The 25,575-nt window shown below is 43.4% G+C and overlaps 1 protein-coding gene across 2 annotated transcripts in view; it reads right to left on the reverse strand.

The window, feature by feature from the left end:
• LDAH (lipid droplet associated hydrolase) overlaps nt 1-25,575 on the reverse strand; it is a 300,338-nt gene that overhangs the window by 66,463 nt on the left and 208,300 nt on the right. For both annotated transcript variants that reach the window (XM_073568296.1, XM_073568298.1), the window contains exon 5: nt 14,136-14,376. In XM_073568296.1, coding sequence (XP_073424397.1) covers nt 14,136-14,376 — 241 coding nt within the window. The remainder of the gene's footprint in view (nt 1-14,135; nt 14,377-25,575) is intronic.

A 25,575-nucleotide genomic window follows, 5' to 3' on the forward strand; every position in this document is an offset into this window, starting at 1 on the left:
CACTCTACTCCTCTTTGGTCAGACCTCATCTGGAATATTGTGTCCAGTTCTGGGCACCACATTTTAAAAAAGGCATTGAAAAACTGGAGCAAGTTCAGAGAACTACCAAGATAGTAAGCGGACTGCAAAGTATGTCCTACGAGGAACAATTAAAGGATCTGGGAATGTTTAGCTTGCAAAAAAGAAGACTAAGAGGAGACTTAATAGCTGTTTGCATATATTTGAAGGGATGTCACAGTGTAGAGGAATCATCCTTAGTCTTATTTGCACATGGAAACACGAGAAGCAATGGAATGAAACTGAAAGGGAGAAGATACAGATTAGATATTAGAAAAAAAAATTTTGACAGTGAGGGTGATCAATGAGTGGAACAGGCTGCCACGAGAGGTGGTGAGTTCTCCTTCAATGGAAGTCTTCAAACAGAGGCTGGACAGACATCTATCTGAGATGGGTTAGTGAATCCATCATTGAGGAGGGGGTTGGACACGATGACCCTGGAGGTCCCTTCCAATAAAGATGCCAACCTCTTATTGCAGCACTGAGTATTACAACAGACATGCAGTGTTTGCCAGCATGAGTAAGCTGACAGGTCAGATGGCAAACTGCACGGAGACAGAGACAGTGAAGGTAGTTATAGTGAGAAGCGTTTACCAGTGTCACTAGTATGACTGGCGCTGCACAGGGATGATCGCTGCTTAGTGCACATGAGAAGAGTAGTGCTGTCCCTATAGTCCGCGCGTTTCACCAGATTATTGGCTTCTTCTAAGGGTTATTTCCACTATCACCCCTGTGCAGTGTCAGTCATAAGAGTATGAGGCATTATCATGAAATTCATTAAGTTAATGAATAAGAATTAGCCTTTATAATGTATAGGGTGAAAACTGGAAGGGGTTACAAAAAAACTTTATTTGCTGAAAAGGGAAAACTCTTTTAACATAAATAAAAAAAAAGCTTTGAAGGAAAGAATCTCCTGTACTGTATCGATGATTTCTCCTATGTGGTGTGAGATATGTCTTTGACACAGTGGACCACTCCCTATTACTACAGACCCTCTCATCTCTTGGTATCACAGACTTGGCCCTATCTTGGATCTCGTCATACCTAACAAACAGGACATTCAGTGTCTCCCACTCGCACACCACCTCCTCACCTCACCACCTATCTGTTGGTGTCCCGAAGGGTTCAGTCCTAGGACCCCTGCTCTTCTCCATTTACACCTTCGGCCTCGGACTGCTCATAGAATCTCACTATCACCTCTATGCTGATGACACACAGATCTACATCTCTGGACCAGATGTCACCTCCCTACTATCCAGAATTCCACAAAGTCTGTCTGCTATTTCATCCTCCTTCTCTGCTAGAATTCTAAAACTTGATATGGACAAAACAGAATTCATCATCTTTCCCCAATCTCACGTGATCCCCCCAACGGACCTATTAATTAAAGTTAATGGCTGCTCACCCTCCATAGTCCCACAAGCTCACTGTCTCGGGGTAATCCTTGACTCCTTCAAACCACATATCTAAGCCCTTTCCACTTCTTGCCAACTTCAACTCAAAAATGTTTCCCGAATCTGCAAATTCCTCAACCAAGAATCTGCAAAAACCCTAGTCCATGTCCTCATGAACTCCTGCAGTGACTACTGCAACCTCCTGCTCTGTGGCCTCCTCTCTAACACTCTCGTGCCCCTTCAAATTATTCTACACTCTGCTGCCTGACTAATCCACCAGTCGCCCCACTATTCCCCGGCCTTTCCCCTCTGTCAATTCCTGCACTGGCTCCCCAAAAACTCCAGTTCAAAACCCTAACCATGACATACAAAGCCATCCATAACCTGTGTCCTCCATACATGTGTGACCTCATCTCCCGGTACTTACCTGCACACAACCTCCGATCCTCACAAGATCTCCTTCTCTATTCCCCTCTTCCCACAATCGCATACAAGATTTCTCTTGCACATCCCCCCTACTCTGGAATTTTCTACCACAACATATTAGACTTTTGCCTACCGTGGAAACCTTCAAAAGGAATCTGAAGACCCACCAAGCCTACAACTTGTAGTAACCACCGATCCACCAAACCACTACACGACCAGCTCTACCCTCGCCTACTGTATCCTCACCCATCCCTTTAGACTGTGAGCCCTCGTGGGCAGGGTCCTCTCTCCTCCTGTACGAGTTGTGGCTTGTATTGTTTACGATTACTGTACTTGTTTTTATTATGTATACCCCTCCTCACATGTAAAGTGCCATGGAATAAATGGCGCTATAATAATAAATAATAATATATAGAGGATCTGTCAGCTCTCCTGTGTGGTATAGTATATAGAGGATCTGATAGCTCTCCTGTGTGGTGTAGTATATAGAGGATCTGTCAGCTCTCCTGTGTGGTGAAGTATATAGAGGATCTGATAGCTCTCCTGTGTGGTGAAGTATATAGAGGATCTGTCAGCTCTCCTGTATGGTGTAGTATATAGAGGATCTGTCAGCTCTTCTGTGTGGTGTAGTATATAGAGGATCTGTCAGCTCTCCTGTGTGGTGTAGTATATAGAGGATCTGTCAGCTCTCCTGTGTAGTGTAGTATATAGAGGATGTGTCAGCTCTCCTGTGTGGTGTAGTATATAGAGGATCTGTCAGCTCTCCTGTGTTTTGTAGTATATAGAGGATCTGTTAGCTCTCCTGTGTGGAGTAGTATATAGAGGATCTGTCAGCTCTCCTGTGTGGTGTAGTATATAGGGGATCTGTCAGCTCTCCAGTGTGGTGTAGTATATAGAGGATCAGTCAGCTCTCCTGTGTGGTGTGGTATATAGAGGATCTGTCAGCTCTCCTGTGTGGTGTAGTATATAGAGGATCTGTCAGCTCTCCTGTGTGGTGAAGTATATAGAGGATCTGTCAGCTCTCCTGTGTGATGTAGTATATAAAGGATCTGTCAGCTCTCCTGTGTGGTGTAGTATATAGAGGATGTGTCAGCTCTCCTGTGTGGTGTAGTATATAGAGGATCTGTCAGCTCTCCTGTGCAGTATATAGAGGATCTGTCAGCTCTCCTGTGTGGTGTAGTATATAGAGGATCTGTCAGATCACCTGTGTGGTGTAGTATATAGAGATCTGTCAGCTCTCCTGTGTGGTGTAGTATATAGAGGATCTGTCAGCTCTCCTGTGTGATGTAGTATATAGAGGATCTGTCGGCTCTTCTGTGTGGTGTAGTATATAGAGGATCTGTCAGATCTCCTGTGTGGTGTAGTATATGGAGGATCTGTCAGCTCTCCAGAGTAGTGTAGTATATATAGAGGATCTGTCAACTCTCTTGTGTGGTGTAGTATATAGAGGACCTGTCAGCTCTCCTGAGTAGTATATAGAGGATCTGTCAGCTCTCCTGTGTGGTGTAGTATATAGAGGATCTGTCATATCACCTGTGTGGTGTAGTATATAGAGATCTGTCAGCTCTCCTGTGTAGTGTAGTATATAGAGGATCTGTCAACTCTCTTGTGTGGTGTAGTATATAGAGGATCTGTCAGCACTCCTGAGTAGTATATAGAGGATCTGTCAGCTCTCCTGTGTGGTGTAGTATATAGAGGATCTGTCAGATCACTTGTGTGGTGTAGTATATAGAGATCTGTCAGCTCTCCTGTGTAGTGTAGTATATAGAGGATCTGTCGGCTCTCCTGTGTGGTGTAGTATATAGAGGATCTGTCAGCTCTTCTGTGTGGTGTAGTATATAGAGGATCTGTCAGCTCTCCTGTGTAGTATATAGAGGATCTGTCAGCTTTCCTGTGCGGTGTAGTATATAGAGGATCTGTCAGCTCTCCTTTGTGGTGTAGTATATAGAAGATCTGTCAGTTCTCCTGTGTGGTTTAGTATATAGAGGGTCTGTCAGCTCTCCTGTGTGGTGTAGTATATAGAGGATCTGTCAGCTCTTCTGTGTGGTGTAGTATATAGAGGATCTGTCAGCTCTCCTGTGTGGTGTAGTAAATAGAGGATCTGTCAGCTCTCCTGTGTAGTGTAGTATATAGAGGATGTGTCAGCTCTCCTGTGTGGTGTAGTATATAGAGGATCTGTCAGCTCTTCTGTGTTTTGTAGTATATAGAGGATCTGTTAGCTCTCCTGTGTGGAGTAGTATATAAAGGATCTGTCAGCTCTCCTGTGTGGTGTAGTATATAGGGGATCTGTCAGCTCTCCTGTGTGGTGTAGTATATAGAGGATCAGTCAGCTCTCCTGTGTGGTGTGGTATATAGAGGATCTGTCAGCTCTCCTGTGTGGTGTAGTATATAGAGGATCTGTCAGCTCTCCTGTGTGGTGAAGTATATAGAGGATCTGTCAGCTCTCCTGTGTGATGTAGTATATAAAGGATCTGTCAGCTCTCCTGTGTGGTGTAGTATATAGAGGATGTGTCAGCTCTCCTGTGTGGTGTAGTATATAGAGGATCTGTCAGCTCTCCTGTGTAGTATATAGAGGAACTGTCAGCTCTCCTGTGTGGTGTAGTATATAGAGGATCTGTCAGATCACCTGTGTGGTGTAGTATATAGAGATCTGTCAGCTCTCCTGTGTGGTGTAGTATATAGAGGATCTGTCAGCTCTCCTGTGTGGTGTAGTATATGGAGGATCTGTCAGCTCTCCAGAGTAGGGTAGTATATAGAGGATCTGTCAACTCTCTTGTGTGGTGTAGTATATAGAGGACCTGTCAGCTCTCCTGATAGTATATAGAGGATCTGTCAGCTCTCCTGTGTGGTGTAGTATATAGAGGATCTGTCAGATCACCTGTGTGGTGTAGAATATAGAGATCTGTCAGCTCTCCTGTGTAGTGTAGTATATAGAGGATCTGTCAACTCTCTTGTGTGGTGTAGTATATAGAGGATCTGTCAGCTCTCCTGAGTAGTATATAGAGGATCTGTCAGATCTCCTGTGTGGTGTAGTATACAGAGGATCTGTCAGATCACCTGTGTGGTGTAGTATATAGAGATCTGTCAGCTCTCCTGTGTAGTGTAGTATATAGAGGATCTGTCGGCTCTCCTGTGTGGTGTAGTATATAGAGGATCTGTCAGCTCTTCTGTGTGGTGTAGTATATAGAGGATCTGTCAGCTCTCCTGTGTAGTATATAGAGGATCTGTCAGCTTTCCTGTGCGGTGTAGTATATAGAGGATCTGTCAGCTCTCCTTTGTGGTGTAGTATATAGAAGATCTGTCAGTTCTCCTGTGTGGTTTAGTATATAGAGGGTCTGTCAGCTCTCCTGTGTGGTGTAGTATATAGAGGATCTGTCAGCTCTCCTGTGTGGTGTAGTATATAGAGGATCTGTCAGCTCTCCGATGTAGTGTAGTATATAGAGGATGTGTCAGCTCTCCTGTGTGGTGTAGTATATAGAGGATCTGTCAGCTCTTCTGTGTTTTGTAGTATATAGAGGATCTGTTAGCTCTCCTGTGTGGAGTAGTATATAAAGGATCTGTCAGCTCTCCTGTGTGGTGTAGTATATAGGGGATCTGTCAGCTCTCCTGTGTGGTGTAGTATATAGAGGATCACTCAGCTCTCCTGTGTGGTGTGGTATATAGAGGATCTGTCAGCTCTCCTGTGTGGTGTAGTATATAGAGGATCTGTCAGCTCTCCTGTGTGGTGAAGTATATAGAGGATCTGTCAGCTCTCCTGTGTGATGTAGTATATAAAGGATCTGTCAGCTCTCCTGTGTGGTGTAGTATATAGAGGATGTGTCAGCTCTCCTGTGTGGTGTAGTATATAGAGGATCTGTCAGCTCTCCTGTGTAGTATATAGAGGATCTGTCAGCTCTCCTGTGTGGTGTAGTATATAGAGGATCTGTCAGATCACCTGTGTGGTGTAGTATATAGAGATCTGTCAGCTCTCCTGTGTGGTGTAGTATATAGAGGATCTGTCAGCTCTCCTGTGTGGTGTAGTATATAGAGGATCTGTCAGCTCTCCTGTGTGGTGTAGTATATAGAGGATCTGTCAGCTCTCCTGTGTGGTGTAGTATATAGAGGATCTGTCGGCTCTTCTGTGTGGTGTAGTATATAGAGGATCTGTCAGCTCTCCTGTGTGGTGTAGTATATAGAGGAACTGTCAGCTCTTCTGTGTGGTGTAGTATATAGAGGATCTGTCAGCTCTCCTGTGTAGTATAAAGAGGATCTGTCAGCTCTCCTGTGTGGTGTAGTATATAGAGGATCTGTCAGATCACCTGTGTGGTGTAGTATATAGAGATCTGTCAGCTCTCCTGTGTGGTGTAGTATATAGAGGATCTGTCAGCTCTCCTGTGTGGTGTAGTATATAGAGGATCTGTCGGCTCTTCTGTGTGGTGTAGTATATAGAGGATCTGTCAGCTCTCCTGTGTGGTGTAGTATATGGAGGATCTGTCAGCTCTCCAGAGTAGTGTAGTATATAGAGGATCTGTCAGCTCTCCTGTGTGGTGTAGTATATAGAGGATCTGTCAGCTCTCCTGTGCGGTGTAGTATATAGAGAATCTGTCAGCTCTCCTGTGTGGTGTAGTATATAGAGGACCTGTCAGCTCTCCTGTGTGGTGTAGTATATAGAGGATCTGTCAGCTCTCCTGTGTGGTGTAGTATATAGAGGATCTGTCGGCTCTCCTGTGTGGTGTAGTATATAGAGGTTCTGTCGGCTCTCCTGTGTGGTGTGGTATGGTATATAGAGGACCTGTCAGCTCTCCTGTGTGGTGTAGTATATAGAAGATCTGTCAGCTCTCCTGTTTGGTGTAGTATATAGAGGATCTGTCAGCTCTCTTGTGCGGTATAGTATATAGAGGATCTGTCAGCAATCCTGTGTGATGTAGTATATAGAGGATCTGTCAGCTCTCCTGTGTGGTGTAGTATATAGAGGATCTGTCAGCTCTCCTGTGTGGTGTAGTATATAGAGGATCTGTCGGCTCTTCTGTGTGGTGTAGTATATAGAGGATCTGTCAGCTCTCCTGTGTGGTGTAGTATATGGAGGATCTGTCAGCTCTCCAGAGTAGTGTAGTATATATAGAGGATCTGTCAGCTCTCCTGTGTGGTGTAGTATATAGAGGATCTGTCAACTCTCCTGTGTGGTGTAGTATATAAAGGACCTGTCAGCTCTCCTGTGTGGTGTAGTATATAGAGGATCTGTCAGCTCTCCTGTGCGGTGTAGTATATAGAGGACCTGTCAGCTCTCCTGTGTGGTGTAGTATACAGAGGATGTGTCATCTCTCCTGTGTGGTGCAGTATATAGAAGATCTGTCAGCTCTCCTGTGTGGTGTAGTATATAGAGGATCTGTCGGCTCTCCTGTGTGGTGTAGTATATAGAGGATCTGTCAGCTCTCCTGTGTGGTGTAGTATATGGAGGATCTGTCAGCTCTCCAGAGTGGTGTAGTATATAAAGAGGATCTGTCAGCTCTCCTGTGTGGTGTAGTATATAGAGGATCTGTTAGCTCTCCTGTGTGGTGTAGTATATAGAGGATCTGTCGGCTCTCCTGTGTGGTGTAGTATATAGAGGATCTGTCAGCTCTCCTGTGTGGTGTAGTATATAGAGGACCTGTCAGCTCTCCTGTGTGGTGTAGTATATAGAGGATCTGTTAGCTCTCCTGTGTGGTGTAGTATATAGAAGATCTGTCAACTCTCCTGTGTGGTGTAGTATACAGAGGATGTGTCATCTCTCCTGTGTGGTGTAGTATATAGAAGATCTGTCAGCTCTCCTGTGTGGTGTAGTATATAGAGGATCTGTCAGCTTTCCTGTGCGGTGTAGTATATAGAGGATCTGTCAGCTCTCCTTTGTGGTGTAGTATATAGAAGATCTGTCAGTTCTCCTGTGTGGTTTAGTATATAGAGGGTCTGTCAGCTCTCCTGTGTGGTGTAGTATATAGAGGATCTGTCAGCTCTCCTGTGTGGTGTAGTATATAGAGGATCTGTCAGCTCTCCTGAGTAGTATATAGAGGATCTGTCAGCTCTCCTGTGTGGTGTAGTATATAGAGGATCTGTCAGATCACCTGTGTGGTGTAGTATATAGAGATCTGTCAGCTCTCCTGTGTAGTGTAGTATATAGAGATCTGTCAGCTCTCCTGTGTGGTGTAGTATATAGAGGATCTGTCGGCTCTCCTGTGTGGTGTAGTATATAGAGGAACTGTCAGCTCTTCTGTGTGGTGTAGTATATAGAGGATCTGTCAGCTCTCCTGTGTAGTATAAAGAGGATCTGTCAGCTCTCCTGTGTGGTGTAGTATATAGAGGATCTGTCAGATCATCTGTGTGGTGTAGTATATAGAGATCTGTCAGCTCTCCTGTGTGGTGTAGTATATAGAGGATCTGTCAGCTCTCCTGTGTGGTGTAGTATATAGAGGATCTGTCGGCTCTTCTGTGTGGTGTAGTATATAGAGGATCTGTCAGCTCTCCTGTGTGGTGTAGTATATGGAGGATCTGTCAGCTCTCCAGAGTAGTGTAGTATATATAGAGGATCTGTCAGCTCTCCTGTGTGGTGTAGTATATAGAGGATCTGTCAACTCTCCTGTGTGGTGAAGTATATAGAGGACCTGTCAGCTCTCCTGTGTGGTGTAGTATGTAGAGGATCTGTCAGCTCTCCTGTGCGGTGTAGTATATAGAGGATCTGTCAGCTCTCCTGTGTGGTGTAGTATATAGAGGACCTGTCAGCTCTCCTGTGTGGTGCAGTATATAGAGGATCTGTTAGCTCTCCTGTGTGGTGTAGTATATAGAAGATCTGTCAACTCTCCTGTGTGGTGTAGTATACAGAGGATGTGTCATCTCTCCTGTGTGGTGTAGTATATAGAAGATCTGTCAGCTCTCCTGTGTGGTGTAGTATATAGAGGATCTGTCAGCTCTCCTGTGTGGTGTAGTATATAGAGGATCTGTCAGCTCTCCTGTGTGGTGTAGTATATAGAGGATCTGTCAGCTCTCCAGAGTGGTGTAGTATATATAGAGGATCTGTCAGCTCTCCTGTGTGGTGTAGTATATAGAGGATCTGTTAGCTCTCCTGTGTGGTGTAGTATATAGAGGATCTGTCAGCTCTCCAGAGTGGTGTAGTATATATAGAGGATCTGTCGGCTCTCCTGTGTGGTGTAGTATATAGAGGATCTGTCGGCTCTCCTGTGTGGTGTAGTATATAGAGGTTCTGTCGGCTCTCCTGTGTGGTGTGGTATGGTATATAGAGGACCTGTCAGCTCTCCTGTGTGGTGTAGTATATAGAAGATCTGTCAGCTCTCCGGTGTGGTGTAGTATATAGAGGATCTGTCAGCTCTCCTGTGAGTTGTAGTATATAGAGGATCTGTCAGCAATCCTGTGTGATGTAGTATATAGAGGATCTGTCAGCTCTCCTGTGTGGTGTAGTATATAGAGGATCTGTCAGCTTTCCTGTGCGGTGTAGTATATAGAGGATCTGTCAGCTCTCCTTTGTGGTGTAGTATATAGAAGATCTGTCAGTTCTCCTGTGTGGTGTAGTATATAGAGGATCTGTCAGCTCTCCTGTATGGTGTAGTATATAGAGGATCTGTCAGCTCTCCTGTGTGGTGTAGTATATAGAGGATCTGTCGGCTCTCCTGTGTGGTGTGGTATATAGAGGACCTGTCAGCTCTAATGTGTGGTGTAGTATATAGAGATCTGTCAGCTCTCCTGTGTGGTGTAGTATATAGAGGATCTGTCAGGTCTCCTGTGTGGTGTAGTATATAGATGATCTGTCAGCTCTCCTGTGTGGTGTAGTATATAGAGGATCTGTCAGTTCTCCTGTGTGATGTAGTATATAGAGAATCTGTCAGCTCTCCTGTTTGGTGTAGTATATAGAGGATCTGTAACATTTCTTCGTGTAGTATACCCAAGATCTCTGCTTACTGACAATATAAGGAACACTTTGCTATTGACCTCCTATTTACTTCCAGGGGATAAAATCCTGTGCTGGATATGTATGGTACTAGGTACTGTCAGGATGCTTTCCTATGTAGACATCTTGTGGGTATACCAGTAGCGTAGCTACCGGGGGGGCAGAGGGGGCGGTGGCCCCAGGCCCTGAGCACTGAGGGGGCCACGAGCTACGCTACTGTAACTGTATCGGCGTGCACAGCGCGCCCATACAGTTACTTTCTGCGGCAGAGCAGGGACAATCAATCTCCCTACTCTGCCGCCCAGCCGCTATGGGCCCCTGAGAAGGCGATGGGGGGCCCTGGTACCAGCAGTGGGCCCCCCACCTCACAGCCAGCAATGTCGTCCTGGACTATTCTGTGCGCGCAGGACCTGTGATGAGGTCACGGGAGGGGCGGAGTCTTGGGGTCACATGATCAGGGACTTCAGTGGCTGCAGGGCTCTGCTGTGCTGGTTGTGATGGTGCTGGATGAGGTGAAGCAGAGGCGCGTGTGTACAGCATGTACGTAGCAGAGGCGCGTGTGTACAGCGTGTACGGAACAGAGTAGCGTGTGTACAAGGTGTACGGAACAGAGCCGCATGTGTACAAGGTGTACGGAACAGAGCTGCGTATGTACAAGGCATACGGCAGCAGCAGCGGCTCAGCATTGGGGTATCAGGTGCAGTAATATAGACACATGCAGCGGCTCACCATTGGGGTATCAGGTGCAGTAATAGGGACACATACGGCAGCAGAGGCTCAGTATTGGCATATCAGGTGCAGTAATAGGGACACATACGGCAGCAGTGGCTCAGCATTGGGGTATCAGATGCAGTAATAGGGACACATACGGCAGCAGTGGCTCAGTATTGGGGTATCAGGTGCAGTAATAGGGACACATACAGCAGCAGCGGCTCAGTATTGGGGTATCAGATGCAGTAATAGGGACACATACGGCAGCAGTGGCTCAGCGTTGGGATATCAGGTGCAGTGATAGGGACACATACCCCAATGCTGAGCCGCCGCTGCTGCTGCCATATGTGTCCCTATCACTGCACCTGATACCCCAATGCTGAGCCGCTGCTGCTGCCGTATCAGGTGCAGTAATATGGACACATGCGGCAGCAGCGGCTCACCATTGGGTTATCAGGTGCAGTAATAGGGACACATACGGCAGCAGCGGCTCAGTATTGGGGCATCAGGTGCAGTAATAGGGACACATATGGCAGCAGAGGCTCAGTATTGGGGTATCAAGTGCAGTAATAGGGACACATATGGCAGCAGAGGCTCAGTATTGGGGTATCAAGTGCAGTAATAGGGACACATGCGGCAGCAGCGGCTCAGTATTGGGGTATCAGGTGCAGTAATAGGGACACATACTGCAGCAGGGGCTCAGCACTGGGGTATCAGGTGCAGTAATAGGGACACATACGGCAGCAGCGGCTCAGCATTGGGGTATCAGCAGGATGAGGGGTTTGTGCAGGTTGGAGATACATGGTGATGGGGCTGGAATATGAGAAGTGAAAGGTGTCGTTGTATTCTCTGTAGCAGAGTCATGGCTGGAGAAGTTGTCATGTCGGTCTGGGCCAGATGGAAAAGACGTGAAAAGTGACCGATTCCATCAGAAAGAACGTCAGCGGTAAGACACCAACTATAACTGTGCACTAATCACTTATATGTTCTGTAGGACTGGTATTTACCACTGACCATATGGCAGTAATATCCATGTTGGTCTTTATATAGGGATTATTTTCAGTAACAGCGCAGTAATCTCCTACATCCACTATTAGGGTGCGTCACTGAGTTGTAATCAAAGTTACCTAGTTAGGGGCCCACTCAGAAGTTTCGCCCCCCCCTGATCTGAAACCCTAGCTACGCCTCTGGGGTATACATTAGGGTACACATGGGGCACACTTCTGTACAGTTTTAGCGGAATGTGTTGGCATCTTTTAAATTGTTCCAGAAAATTATCGCAATTACAAATTTATTTCCTTTGTGTGCACTGGAAAAAAATAAAAAACAGAGAAACAAAGGCAAATTGGATATAATTTCACAATAAGCTCCAAAAATTTGCCAGAGAAAATTGTTGGCATGCTCATCCTAATATTTGGTTGCAGACATCAAAAAGTTTCTTACACATCTCAACTGGAATTTTGGACCACTCTTCCTTTGCAAACTGCTTCAGATCTCTCATAGTTGAATGGTGCCATCTCCCAACAGCAATTTTTAGATCACTCTAGAGGTGCTCAATGGGATTTAGACCCGGACTCATGGATGGCCACTTCAGAATTCTACAGCGCTTTATTTCCACCCATTTATGGGTGCTTCAGTTTTCTTGATGCGTTGCACGCAGGTAAGGCACTCAGTGCCAGAGGCATAAATACAACCCCAATGAACCTCCACCATATTTGACTGTAGGTACTGTGTTCTTTTGTTTTCGGTAAACAGCAAAATGATGTGCCGTACCAAAAATCTCTATCTCCGTCTCATCTGTCCACAAGACTCTTTTCCAGAAGGATTTTGGCCTACTCATGTACATTTTGGCAAACTGCAACCTAGCTTTTTTATGTCTCTGTGTCAGCAGTGGGATCCTCCTGGGTCTCCTGCCAGAGTGCTTCTTCTCATTCAAATGCTTACAGATAGTTCGCGCTAACAATGATGCACCTTGAGCATGCTTGAATTTTTTTGAAACTTAATTGGGGTTGCTTATCCACTATCCTGTGTTGCAACCTTTCATCAATTTTTCGCTGCCATCCATGTCCAGCGAGATTACAGTGCTATAGGTTGTAACCTTCTTAATTATGTTGCTCACTATGGATAAAGGAAAATCAAGATCTCTGAAGACTGACTTGTAACCTTGAGAATGTTGATATTTTTCAAAAATTTTCAACAAGTCCTCAGACAGTTTTCTTCTCTTTCTGTTCTCCATGCTTAGTGTGGCACAAACATATGGACAATGCAAAGATTGAGTCACCTTCTCCCCTTTTTATCTGGTTTCAAGTGTGATTTTCATATTGCCCACACCTGTTGCTTGCCACAGTTGCATTTGAATAAGCATCACATGCGTTTAACAAAGTTGTTTACCCACAATTTTGGAAAGGTGCTAACAATTTGTCCGGCCCATTTTTGGTGTTTAGTGTGCATTCTATTCTATTATTTCTAAACACTGTTTTTCAGTGATTACTTTGTATCTCCGTTCATACTGAACCCACACACACACAAATGATATACCAATTGAAAGGTAAACATGCCCCCTTCAGCAAGAAAATAGCCAAACAAACCACATATCCACGATTTGATCACAAAATACAGTTTAAACATTAATTTTCATAAACCTGCAGTAAGGAAAAATGACCTGCAGGTGGCACCACACTACCCCAAAGCACACTACCACAAAGCTGCTTACAGACATCACAAACAAATCCATACATTTGCCTTGGGGGCTTTCCAGCTTGCCCAGCCTATTTCAGCCAAATTGGGAGAATTGCACAATTCACTGCAGGTGAGTCACATATGCAAACACATTTGGAAACATGCACTGCCTATTGAAATGCACACTTGCTCTGTTCATACACCACCCACACAAACAAATGATACACCATTTGAAAGGTCAAATGACCTGCAGGTGGCAGCACACTACCCCAAAGCACACTACCATAAAGCTGCTTACAGACATCACAAACAAATCCAAATATTTGCCTTGGGTTCTTTCCAGCTTGCTCAAGTGCTTGGCCAGCCTATTTCAGGCACATTGGAGGATTGCACACTTCATTGAAGGTGAGTCACATATACAAACACATTTGTAAACATGCACTGCTTTTTCACTGATTACTTCATCCCATGCACACAAATGATACACCATTTGAAAGGTAAACTTGCTCCCTTCAGAAAAAAAGAGCCAAACAAATCACACATTCACGATTTTATCACTAAATACAGTTTAAACATTCATTTCCATAAACCTGCAAAAAGAAACAATGACCTGCAGGTGGCACCTAAACCAAAAGACATTTTTTGGCCTCTACTTATCAAATGTTCATCATCTCATGAAATACATTTACATTTGACCAGCTTGCTTTTTCTGAAACTGCCTGCACCCCCGACGACCAATGTGCGAAAATTTTGCACGGGCCAAAGCTAGTTATGTTGAATTTACATTTTTTTCTCTGTTTTGTGGGTTGTTCCAATACACACAAAGGAAATAAACCTGTATAGCAAAACATATGTCATTGCATTAATTTTCTGTGGAAAATGATTAAAAATGTAAAGGGTGCCAACACTTTCGGCCATGACTGTATATAATTAATAAAAGCTAATACCATACCTACCGGCACACTCCATTCTAAACAGATTCAGTGAGGCCACCACCGATGTTTCATCCACAGACTTGATCCCATGCAGGGCTAACTTCACCAGGTAGGTCTTCATCACGTCTGGTAAGAAGGAGAGCAGATACAGAGGCATATACACCACGTACCGCAGGTTGCACAACAATGGCGTCATTATCTTGCCCTGTGGAGACTGTGCCATCCGCTCAATTGTTGGAAACAGCAAAATGGACTTCAAAACCTAAAGAAAATAAATTGAGAATGTTGTAAAGACGACTTCTCCAGTGTTCTCCAACTCACCTACCAATATGAACATATGCCGGGCTCATCATGAATGAAATAAGAACTTTCAAAAAAGTCCATTCTGCCTAGGTCATGACTTTTTCTTCTCCTACATGGAAGGCATAGCCACTTAACTAAATGATGATTTGATATTCAGACACCGAGAGGAGTGGCGGAGATTCAGTGCTGGACCCTGAGAGGGTGAGTGAAGCACAGTTGTTTTTACTTAAGTAAACTGCTGCCAAGGGACAGGTCTTTTCCGAAACCTTTTGATAAAGGTAATAGTAATAAAGTAATTTCATTTCTTCTTGAGGAGACTGAATCTGACGGACATTTTTAATGAAACTCAAATTGCACAAATTATTTTCAAACACATGCATTTAGGGGGGAAAAAATGGCCCCAAAGGTGAATGACCCTGCATAATGAAAATATAAATATAATATTAGGTACAGTAGATAAACAGATTGATAAAAAGTGAAATTGACATAATTGATTTACTCATCGAAAAGATAGATGAATAGATATGAGAAAGAAAGAATGAAAGAAAACAAAGAAAAAAAAGAAAAAAGGAACAAAAGAAAGAACAAAAAAAATTAAAGAAGAAAAGAAAGAAAAAAAAAAAAAAGAAAAAGGTACGTGATAGAGAAATAGATAACGCACCACTAGGGGGCAGAGTGAAGATGAGATTCACACTGCACAATCCACCAGAGACTGGCAGAGCGTCCTGTCCTTACAGGGCGTAAACTAGCAGATATTCTGTGTGTAGTCTTATTTTACAGTGAAATCCAAACCTTGTTAGGCTATGTTCACATTTGCGTGAAAGAGGTGAAACGCAACAATGTAGAAAAAATTGATCCATTGGATAAATCATGCTAATGGAAGCATAGGAGCCCCCGTTATGGTGGGGTCTGTCTGGGGTCCTTTATGTGCCAGTTTTTAGAACAAGTTCTGCACAATAACAGAGCCAGAATCTAACCCAAGTGCAGCACCGATGAATGGGGTGGGAGGGTGTACTTTATTTGCATTCTTGCTCTTGTTGGCAGTAAATCATTAACCATCGCCCCCAGCCCCTATACTGGACCACCCACTTTGGTAAGAGTTTACATAATCCCACCCTTTAAGACAGGACAGACCACTACTTTACGATGATCATGTCTTAAAAATCAGGAAAGCTCAAGGAAATGAGAGTGCGCATGGTGACCACTGCTCCATTCACGCCCTACGGGGCTGCTGAGCGCTACAATCTTTTTCTGGCAGCCCTATAAGAAATTAATGGGGCACTGGTCGTGCTTCCAACCCACGGCGCTATTTTGTAATGGAGATTAAGTTCTCCGTCATAGATAAAATTCCCCGATGCTCCGATCGGTGCAGGTCCCAGAAGTCGAACGCCCACCTATCAATAAGTTATCACCTACACTTCGAATTGGTGATAATATATTTTAAGCTGGACAACCCCCGTTAGACCCAATTCACTATTGCATTGGCATTTATTTTTTTTGTCATTTCTTCCCTTAGTTTATGGTGATTTTTTTTGTGCCTGCTTTTTTCTATGCTCGTCGGTGTGGGCAACGTTCAGGGTTTCCAAACATTTTCTGCTGATTCATCAATTGCGTCTTTTTAAAAAGTAGCTACATTTTTGCTCAAAAGTGGAGTGAATTTTAGGGGTGCCTGAAAATTTTTCTGAAAATTTTTACGAGATTTTTAGCAGGACGTGTGTCTTTTGGGTTAAAAAGTTGCAGAAAAGGATAAAGGGAACTTGTCACCATGAAAACGAACTCCAATCTACAGACACCATGTTGTAGAGCAGGAGGAGTGTTATAGAGTGATATATACCATGAATCTTTTCTCACAGAACTAATATACAATGATGCATCACTTAGTTTACTGGGTGCAGCAGTTGTGACACAATCGGAGTTCTTCGATGTAGCATTTAGCAGAGCTCAGAAAGCTAACCCCGCCCACAGAACAGCTTTTATGTATATTGCCTATTGACAGTGAGCCGCTTATCAGAGGGATCGCAGTCGGACCAGGGCTCACAGGAGCTGTAGTCCAGGCAGTGATAATCTACTGGTGATAAATCACTCATTGTATAGAAACAACAGCGCACAGCCTAAAGGGGGCTTTCCACATAGCGATATCGCTAAAGCGTCACCGATTTTGTGACACAGCAGCGATATCGGTAGCGATCTCGCTACATGTGACACTCACCTCCAACCGGCCCCCCGCTGGCTATCACTGACCGCGCGAGATCGGCCTGGTCCATTTCTCGTCATCGGCTTTCTGCTGGCGCCGATGAGCTACTCCATGGATGCGGGCGGAAGATGGTCATCATCGCCGCGTCTGACAGGTAAGTAACGACCACCGAGCATCGCTAGTGAGATCTGCCTGTTTGGCAGCTCACTAGCGACCATTTAGTGATGCACCAGCGATCCTGACCGGGTCATATCGTGGTCGGGATTGCTGGTGCATCGCTAAATGTAACGGGGCCTTAACAAGTGACATGTCCCTGAAATCTGTGTCTCGGCCCCTACATCATGCTCTCCTCAAATTACATAGCAAAAACCTGCTGACAGATTCCCTTTACCCCATTTACGACCTTTAACGTATATTTACGTCAAAAGTCGTATCCGTGCCTTTGATGTGGGCCTGTGGCCAGTTTTTATAGGAGATCATGATTGGACACAATCAAAGCTTCAAGTCTCCTAAGAGGACTATAGGAATCAGTAAAACGTGTGATCAAAAGACCACTTATTAAAAATCTGAAAAAATATGAATAAAAAACCCACAAAAGTTCAAATCACCCCCATTTGCCCCATTGACAATAAAGTAATTTTAAAAAATACATGTACTTGATATCACTGCATTCAGAAATGTTTGATCAATCAAAATATAAAAATAATCAGATGGGTAAACGGCGTAACAACAAAAAAAATCAAATCATCAGAATTATGTTTTTTTTTGGGCTACAGCAACATTGCAATAAGAGGTGACCAAAACGCTTAAAAATCGCTTAAAAGAAGCATCCCATTCATTTTAATGCATTTTGCACTTTTTGTGCATATTGATGCGGTTTTTTCCGCGAAAAAAACGCATCGTGGTAAAAAACGCAGCATGCTCATTAATTTTGCAGAAAAGTCCCAGTTTAATTTTCAGCATACATGGGCACATAGCCTATATCTACCCCAAAAGAGATATCTATAAAAATGTCAGCACAACCCACAAAAAATAAATCCTTACTAAAATGAAAATATGGAATATGGTGACATATGGGCAGCACGGTGGCTCAGTGGTTAGCTGAGTCCTGGGTTCGAGTCCCACCAAGGACAACATCTGCAAGGAGTTTGTATGTTCTCCCCGTGTTTGCGTGGGTTTCCTCCGGGCACTCCGGTTTCCTCCCACACTCCAAAAACATACTGATAGGGAATTTAGATTGTGAGCCCCATCAGGGACAGTGATGAAAATATGTGCAAACTGTAAAGCGCTGCGGAATATGTTAGCGCTATATAAAAAATAAAGTATTATTATTACTATAAACGAAAATTCTTTTTCTTACAAATTTCAGTATTTTTTTTCACCACTGTAAGGTAGCGCTGTCATTCGGGTAGAGGATACTTGGCAGCCAATAAATCACATCCGGCCCAGGTTTTCCATAAAACAATCATAGTCCATGCGGTTTATTTAGGCATCATAAACCATGACCAGCAACATAAAGTTCATATTAACAGCATAGCGTCCATGACAGAGCTTCACTCTGTTACCCCTGTGGTCACACAGGTTATGCCATACGCAGGCTCTCTTAGCCTCACAGTTATATCCCCCCTTAGGGTTTACCTCATGGCTGCTCTCCACACTGCAGACATTCATTCCCTCCAGGGAACTATCAGGCACTTGCAGCCATTTACACAGCGTTCACTTGCTGTCAGGAAGACAGCCCCATCTCTCTCAGACGGGACCTTCCAAAACGGACCAACCAGGTCCAAGCATTCACTCCATGTGACCTACCCTGGCCACCTTAAATGGTCCGTAGCCTCGCCCACCGGGTCACATGGCTATGACCTCATCACAGGTCCTTCAACCACTCATACACAATTTACAATAGCGTTCTTAAACACACCCCCTGGGTGGGTTTGTAGGTAACTGGTCCTCTGCCCGTCTCATCAGCTACCTGGAAACTTCCCAAAACACATTGAAACAGCACCTCAGGAGTATCACTGCTGATCAACACACACATAAGTATCTGTTGTGAACTAATTTTCTGGTCTGCCTCTGGTTTCTGGTGAGGGAACTGTTTGTGCTGACAGAGGAGTTGTGAGTTCTCTTTCCGGGCTCCCTCTGGTAGTGGCAGGAGGTAATGAAGCTGATCTAATTAACAGAGACCTGCCACCTGCTAATGAGGATGAGGAGTGGACATCTGGAGTCTCAGACTGGATTTAAGACAGCCGACTCCCTATTCCCATGCTGGTGACTTTTTCCTGCCTCCTGAGGTCTTAGTTTCCAGCTCAGTTCCTGCCATCTCAAGCTAAGTTGTCTCTGCTATTGTTCACATTTGATTTGGTTTGGTCTATTTAGTTTTTTGTGTGGTCAGCCAGCCCTGGCTGGGGCTGTGCTGAATTTCCACTCTTATGTTACTGTATGTGCCAGTTTGCTTTTTGTCCCTTATTAGATTGGCCTCCTTTTGCTCTGTTCTCAGAATATGCCAGAGCGCTGATATAGCGGGTGAAGTCTAGTGACTTCAGGGTTTTTTGCTATCAGAAGTGTTGGACATTTTATGCAGGGTTTTTTGGCGTGATTGCAGACAGTATCTTTCCTTTCCTGTCCTTTCTAGTTAGTGTGGGCCCCATCATTTGCTCAGCCTATTTTCCTACCTGTGTTTGTGCTTTCATCTTGTTTCACCGTCAATACATGTGTGGGGGCTGTCTATTCCTTTCTGGTCTGCTCTGGGGCAGTTTAGATTTCCCCTTTTCTTGCTTTAGGCTCATTTAGTCCTCCGGCTGTGACGAGGCGTCTAGAATCATCGTAGGTAAGCTCCACGGCTGCTGTTAGTTGTGTGGTTAGGATTAGGGGTCTGCAATCTGCGTAGTTACCAATCTCTGTTTTTCTGTGAATTAGTTTGATTTTGTTTTCCTCCTCGGTGACCCAATTATAACAAGTCTCCATCCCAAGGCCACCCACCTTGAGATACATAACGGTCATTCAGTATTCTGCCACTCATCCTCTCTCCTGGGACATCCACACAGCGCCCCCTAGCGGACACAGTGGTCACTACACCACACCACTTAAATTAAAAATAATCCGGGGAATCATATTTCTCGGTCAATTTTACCATATATTGAACATGGTAAATAAAAACCCAAAAAAACAATTGTGGAATTGAACTCTTTTTTTTTTTGCAATTTCACCGCACTTGGAATTTTTCTCACGTTTTCCAGTAAATGATATGGTAAAACCAATGGTGTCATTCAAAAGTACAACTTGTCCCGAAAAAAAACAAGCCCTCACATGGCCATATTGACAGAAAAATAAGAAGGTTATGGCTCTGGGATTAAGGGGAGGAACAAATGAAAGTGAAAAAACGGAAAATCGCAAGGTCATAAAGGGGTTACAAACAACATGTATGATTTTGTTTTCATTTTGCGCAAAATTCATGAACCACTAGAGCCATTTTGAAGAATTTGGCAAAGAGTACATTATCATGCTATGCGGGCTGAAGCTCAAGGAAAGGATGAGACCCAGAGAGAATAAACAAAGTCTTTTTATTCACCAATGTGCTTTGCCGCATATCTCATTTAAAAAAACATGTGGGATTTTACTTTGAAAAAGACGCAAATTTGGAGGCGAAACACATTGGTGAATAAAAAACCTTGTCTATACTCTCTTCTGCTCATCCTTACCATAAGCGCAGGCTGCACATCGTGATAATCTCCGCTTTGCCAAACTGTTATCTGGACGATGCTCTCTTTCACCCAAGGAGTTTTAACTACAGCACATCAGGCTTCTACAGGTGTTGTTTCCTTACACAACCCTTACAGGTGAGCGCTACCATCACTCTCACAGTTATCTTGCTCCTTACGGTAGTGCCTATCTGTGCACATTTGTCCTACCCAGTTTTTCCCATTTTGAACAATTTGGCGAAAGGAACGTTAAAGAATACTACAAGCACATGACAAAAATAACAATACGAGAAGTGACCTTAAAAAAAACACACAAATGATGAATCGAGCCCTAAATCTCACATTTTTTAAACAAACTACTAATGGTCTATTATCCTCAGGAATAAAAAAAAAAGTTAAAAAAAAAAAAATGATGAGGAAATCTCAGATGAATCTGTTATATATAAAACAGACTCTGGGAAGATTTACTAAGACCTAAGGTTGTCTGTCTGTCAGAAGTGAACATTAACTTTGATATATCTGAGCACATCCCTTGTGTTACTTACTTTCCGCTTTCTGCTATTTTACTTGCTCGCTATTATATCTGTCAGGTAGGACGCGGTACATTTTTGTGAGATAACATAATGATGCACTTAATAGTAATCTGGTGTCCAAATTTGACAGAGTGTCACATTAATCAAAATTTCTTCCCGGTCGGAATGAAGAAAAACCTTGAGGCAAGAAAACTAGGGTCAAGGAAAGACTTGTAGCTGTACTAACACAGCTGTGCCGAGAGGCCATCCAAGTTAACGCACATGACAAAACAGACACAATTTTCTTATGTTACAGCAGCATCAAAGCGGGCCCATCTAGAATAACACGCCGTACGGCGAGATCCTAACACAGTCCACCTTACCATATGAAATCTATACGCTAATAAACCCCGGCTACTTCGGTTATAAACATATTTGTAAAACATTAAAATGTCAACGGATTAAAGTTCTTCTCTCGTTTTTTTTGTGCTCGAGGCGCAAAATTATAAACCCCCAAATTTAACAGCTTGGAAAATTTGGCTTCTCTTAGATGTTTGGTATCAGTACAAAACGGATTGAATTATTATTAATATTAGCTTTTCTTTTTTTTTTTTCCTTTTTTTCGGGGAAAAATATCTAAGGACCACTTTGAGGATCAGTGTACGGGAAAACGATGTGTGCTGGAGAATCAACCTGCGCCAAGTATGCTTCTGGGCTTATATAGATATATTACCTGTATGTTATTATTGGCATGTATTAAAAAAAGGAAAATGAAAGACTGATTGGCATAAAATAGACATTTTTGGATAGGGGAACAAAAAAATAATTTAAAACTTTGTATTACGGTACTTCTATTACTTCTGCAAAAATAGACCAGAAATTCTTACTGTGTCCTTGTTGTAGAAATGCTGAAATAACAAATGCTAATCAACAGATTAAAGGGCTGGGCCTAGAGGTGAGCACATTTTTCAAAATTCGGTTCCGATCACGATCGGTGGTGAATATAGTTTTTGCAATATTCGCCGAACGTCATTGGAGTTAATGAGAGTAGAAATTTCCTAATACGTTCGGAACCGATCAACAAACATGAATTCGGCACGAATGGGTACTGTGAGAATGATGTGGGAATAGTGGATGAGGGCAGGTATATCTCGCCCAGATTCCTTTCCTATGTGGCCTAGTCTGGTCAGTATCGCACCTGCTTACTAATGGATAATGGGAGGTGGATATAAAAGGATGCCAGGTGGTTGTGTGAGTGTCTCAGCCTGGGAACACAGAGAGCCTGTCTGTGTGAGAGACACACGTGAGTGGAAGCAGTGCCCACTGCAACTGTGGTTTGGCTGGACGGGAGAAGCCCGCCAGTTGGTAGTTAGGTTGCAGGGCTGTGGAGTCGGTAAGCCAAACCTGCGACTCCGACTCCCCAATTTCCCTTACACCGACTCCAACTCCGACTCCACGACTCCGACTCCGACTCCCACACATATTGCTTATATTTAAGTGAAAAATTTATTGTAGTACAATGTGAACCTCAGACATTTAATCATTTTTATGATCCAATAATCAAGATATTTATATAGAACAGAATATATATTGGTGTACTACCCGGTTTTCATTCTTTTTGGTACAGATACGATATGGATAGACAGATATGGATAAATGGATAGATAGAGCAGATTTCTAATCTGCTTTTGCTATTGAAAACATTATCTATGAGCTCAAAAACCTTTCAGGTGATGCAGTTTTTTAAAAAGATGATCAGCTTTTGCAGCTGAAAAACGTATCCTCAAAAAACACAGGAAAAACGCTGTGTGTGAATGTAGCCTTAGATCAGGAATAGAACAGCCATTTATAGGACATTTCATAACTTTCCCAAACTCCTATGAAAAAATATTCAGCACATCCTGCATTGAATTACTGTACCCAATTTATTATATATTTTAGGAGTCGGAGTCGGTCCATTTTATACCGACTCCAACTCCGACTCCGACTCCACCAAAATGAGCACCGACTCCGACTCCACGACTCCGACTCCACAGCCCTGTTAGGTTGTCCATTGTTTAGTTAGTGCCGGACAGGCAAGGATTTGTTTTATTTCCTTTTGCATTGCTTTCACCGTTAATAAACCTGACCCAGGGTCAGTTATACACGAATCCCAGCTCTGCGCCTCAGTTTCATGCTGAACGCACGTGACCTTTGACCCCAGCAAAGGCGATCCCGGAGTGTTTTATCACAGTACCAATATGGAAAATTCAGATTCGGTGACCGATTCCGAACATATTCGCTCAACTCTAGTTATGACCACCATTGAAATGTATCACTAAATAGGTGATAACTTGTGGATTGGTGTGGGTGCGACTGCTAGGACCTCCAAGTTTCCCAAGAACAGGATTCCAAAATATCCTGTTGGGAGTGCGTGACCACAGCTCCATTCATTCTCTATCAGACTGCAAGAAAAAGCTGAGTGATGTATATTGTCCATTTCAGAGCCCCATTCTTGGGATCGGTGGGGTTCTCAGGGGATGGACCCACACCAATCCATAGGTTAAAACCCTTTGTGGGCAAACTGCCAGGAAATTTAGAGCCACCAAATCTATCATTTTCCTTGCTAGTGGAGAAAAAAAGACATCCACACATCTTTCTGGAGGCAAATGGATTTTCCATCACTTACGAAATGAATTTTTTAAGTACCGTAAAACATCCCTAGTGTGCTGATCCCCTGCATTATTTTCAGCCTAGCGGCACACCCACGTTCTTCGATGGCATTGGTCCAGCACTCATATGTCACTGTTATCAGTGGATCTGAGGGGGAATGTTTCTCCTTGTGGAGAGTGCCAAGCTGGCATGAGGAGACTTATAGAAATGGATATTAGTGGCGCTGAATAGATATCCTACAAATCCATTATGGTGGCACTAGGTGGAGCATAACATGGATCATTGATGCACAAGCTGGGAATGGAGCTACTTAAAGTTCCCATACAAAACAAATAGCTCTTGGATGAACAATGGTATAACTGGCAGCTATCACTCGTGACACTATCTCTAGTCATTTTGGACTACCAATTTCTGCCGAGCGCTCCTGTGTTCTCTATGAGAAAGCCACTGCCAGACTCCAATGGCGGCAACGTTTTTAAGAGCAAAAGGGTTCTCAGTCCGAAATTGGACATGATTCTCTCATGTAACAACATCTGTTAAGGTAGAGATGGGAAGCCCACCATACTCAATAGACTGTTGGCTGAGCCCAATGAAATCAGTAGGTTCGACTGACGTTAGTCTAATGAGCAGAGTGGATTTATACTGCACGATTATAAATAATGAAAGTTTCTAGAAACCCTCATTTCCTGATAAGTGAGCAATCAAAGTAGGCTGCTGATCACTTGAAGAACAAACAAAATGCCTGTTCGCCCGGTGAAATGATTTTTAACTCCTTAATGACCACCAATATGTCTTTTTACTGAGCTGCAATATAATGTCCACAACTGTCTCTATGCACAAAAAAGCAGATCAACAATTGGTCGGACAAACGGTCGTTCATTGACGGTAAAAAAAAAAAAAAAAAAAAGCACCTCTAATTGCATTGGATGTGTTAGATTTTTTGGGTCGATGCTGCAGCCAATGCTTATTGTCAACCAAAAAAATACAAGATGCCCGATGCGTCCTTCGATTGGACCTCCTTCAGAATGAACAAATCTTCATCTGACAGCTGATGATACATTGTTACTGTACAAATGGGCCATTTTCACCAACTTTTGTTTTATATGTATAAGGGTCTTCAGAAATACTAGGAGTTTAGTCCCCATGCACATTGGACTAATGTCGGCCGAACCTGTTGATATCAGTCAGCCGGCGGCCTAATGTGTCTATAATGTGTCTAAGCACCAGTAACAGATATGTTGATTGCGCATGTCCGATGATGGACTGCTGATCGCATTGTTCTCCCAGAAATAAGCAGCAGGACGATGTGTCAGGCAGCAGCTTTCTCATAGAGAACACAAGAGCACTCAACCAAGCAAGCGCTCCTGTGTATGAGAGTTAGATGAGATGACTATTGGCCAAACATTCAGCTGAAGAATTGTTCGTCCGACAGCCATCTAATTCGTATGGCCAGGTTAACTAAACATCACGACAAAATCAAGAGTTATTATGAGGGATTAACTAAAATAATTAATCTCCAAAGAACCTAGTGATATCCTTAACAAAAGTCATTTCAAGCTAAGGTTTGTATGTCAGATAAATCCCATCAAGTTGGTGCCTGTGTGCAAAAAGTTTTTGTTTTTTTTAGTTCATCAATATTCCTAATCTTCTACCCCTTATCTTCTCCATTCCATTCACTCAATCACCATTATCTTCTCAGGATCACTATCTCACAGGATAATGTCATGCAAGCACTGAAGTTACCAGTCATGCATTGCCAATGTTCCCCTATTTAAAATGTTGGTCTCCTCAAATATAGAAGATGATCATCACAACCAAATTTTCGTTCTGACGTCACAAAACCCAGTCCTCCCTCAAACTCTTCCCACAGATAATCCTTATTCCACCTGTCATCTGTGTATTGATTATCGCAAGGAAGTGGTATGACTAGAGAAGTGCAAAACTTAATGTCAAGAAATTGTCAAAATATGGACCTCAGATCGATAACTGGGAAAGGAGCACCATTCCTGAAAGCGCTACTCCATTTATATATAGAAAGCACATATTATTGAACAAGAAAAATGCTCCATATTAGTAGGGCCTGACACATAAAAATGATAACA

Source organism: Dendrobates tinctorius, unplaced genomic scaffold (assembly GCF_039654945.1).
Source record: "Dendrobates tinctorius isolate UK_male_01 unplaced genomic scaffold, ASM3965494v1 ptg000021l, whole genome shotgun sequence".
Classification (NCBI taxonomy): Eukaryota; Metazoa; Chordata; class Amphibia; order Anura; family Dendrobatidae; genus Dendrobates; species Dendrobates tinctorius.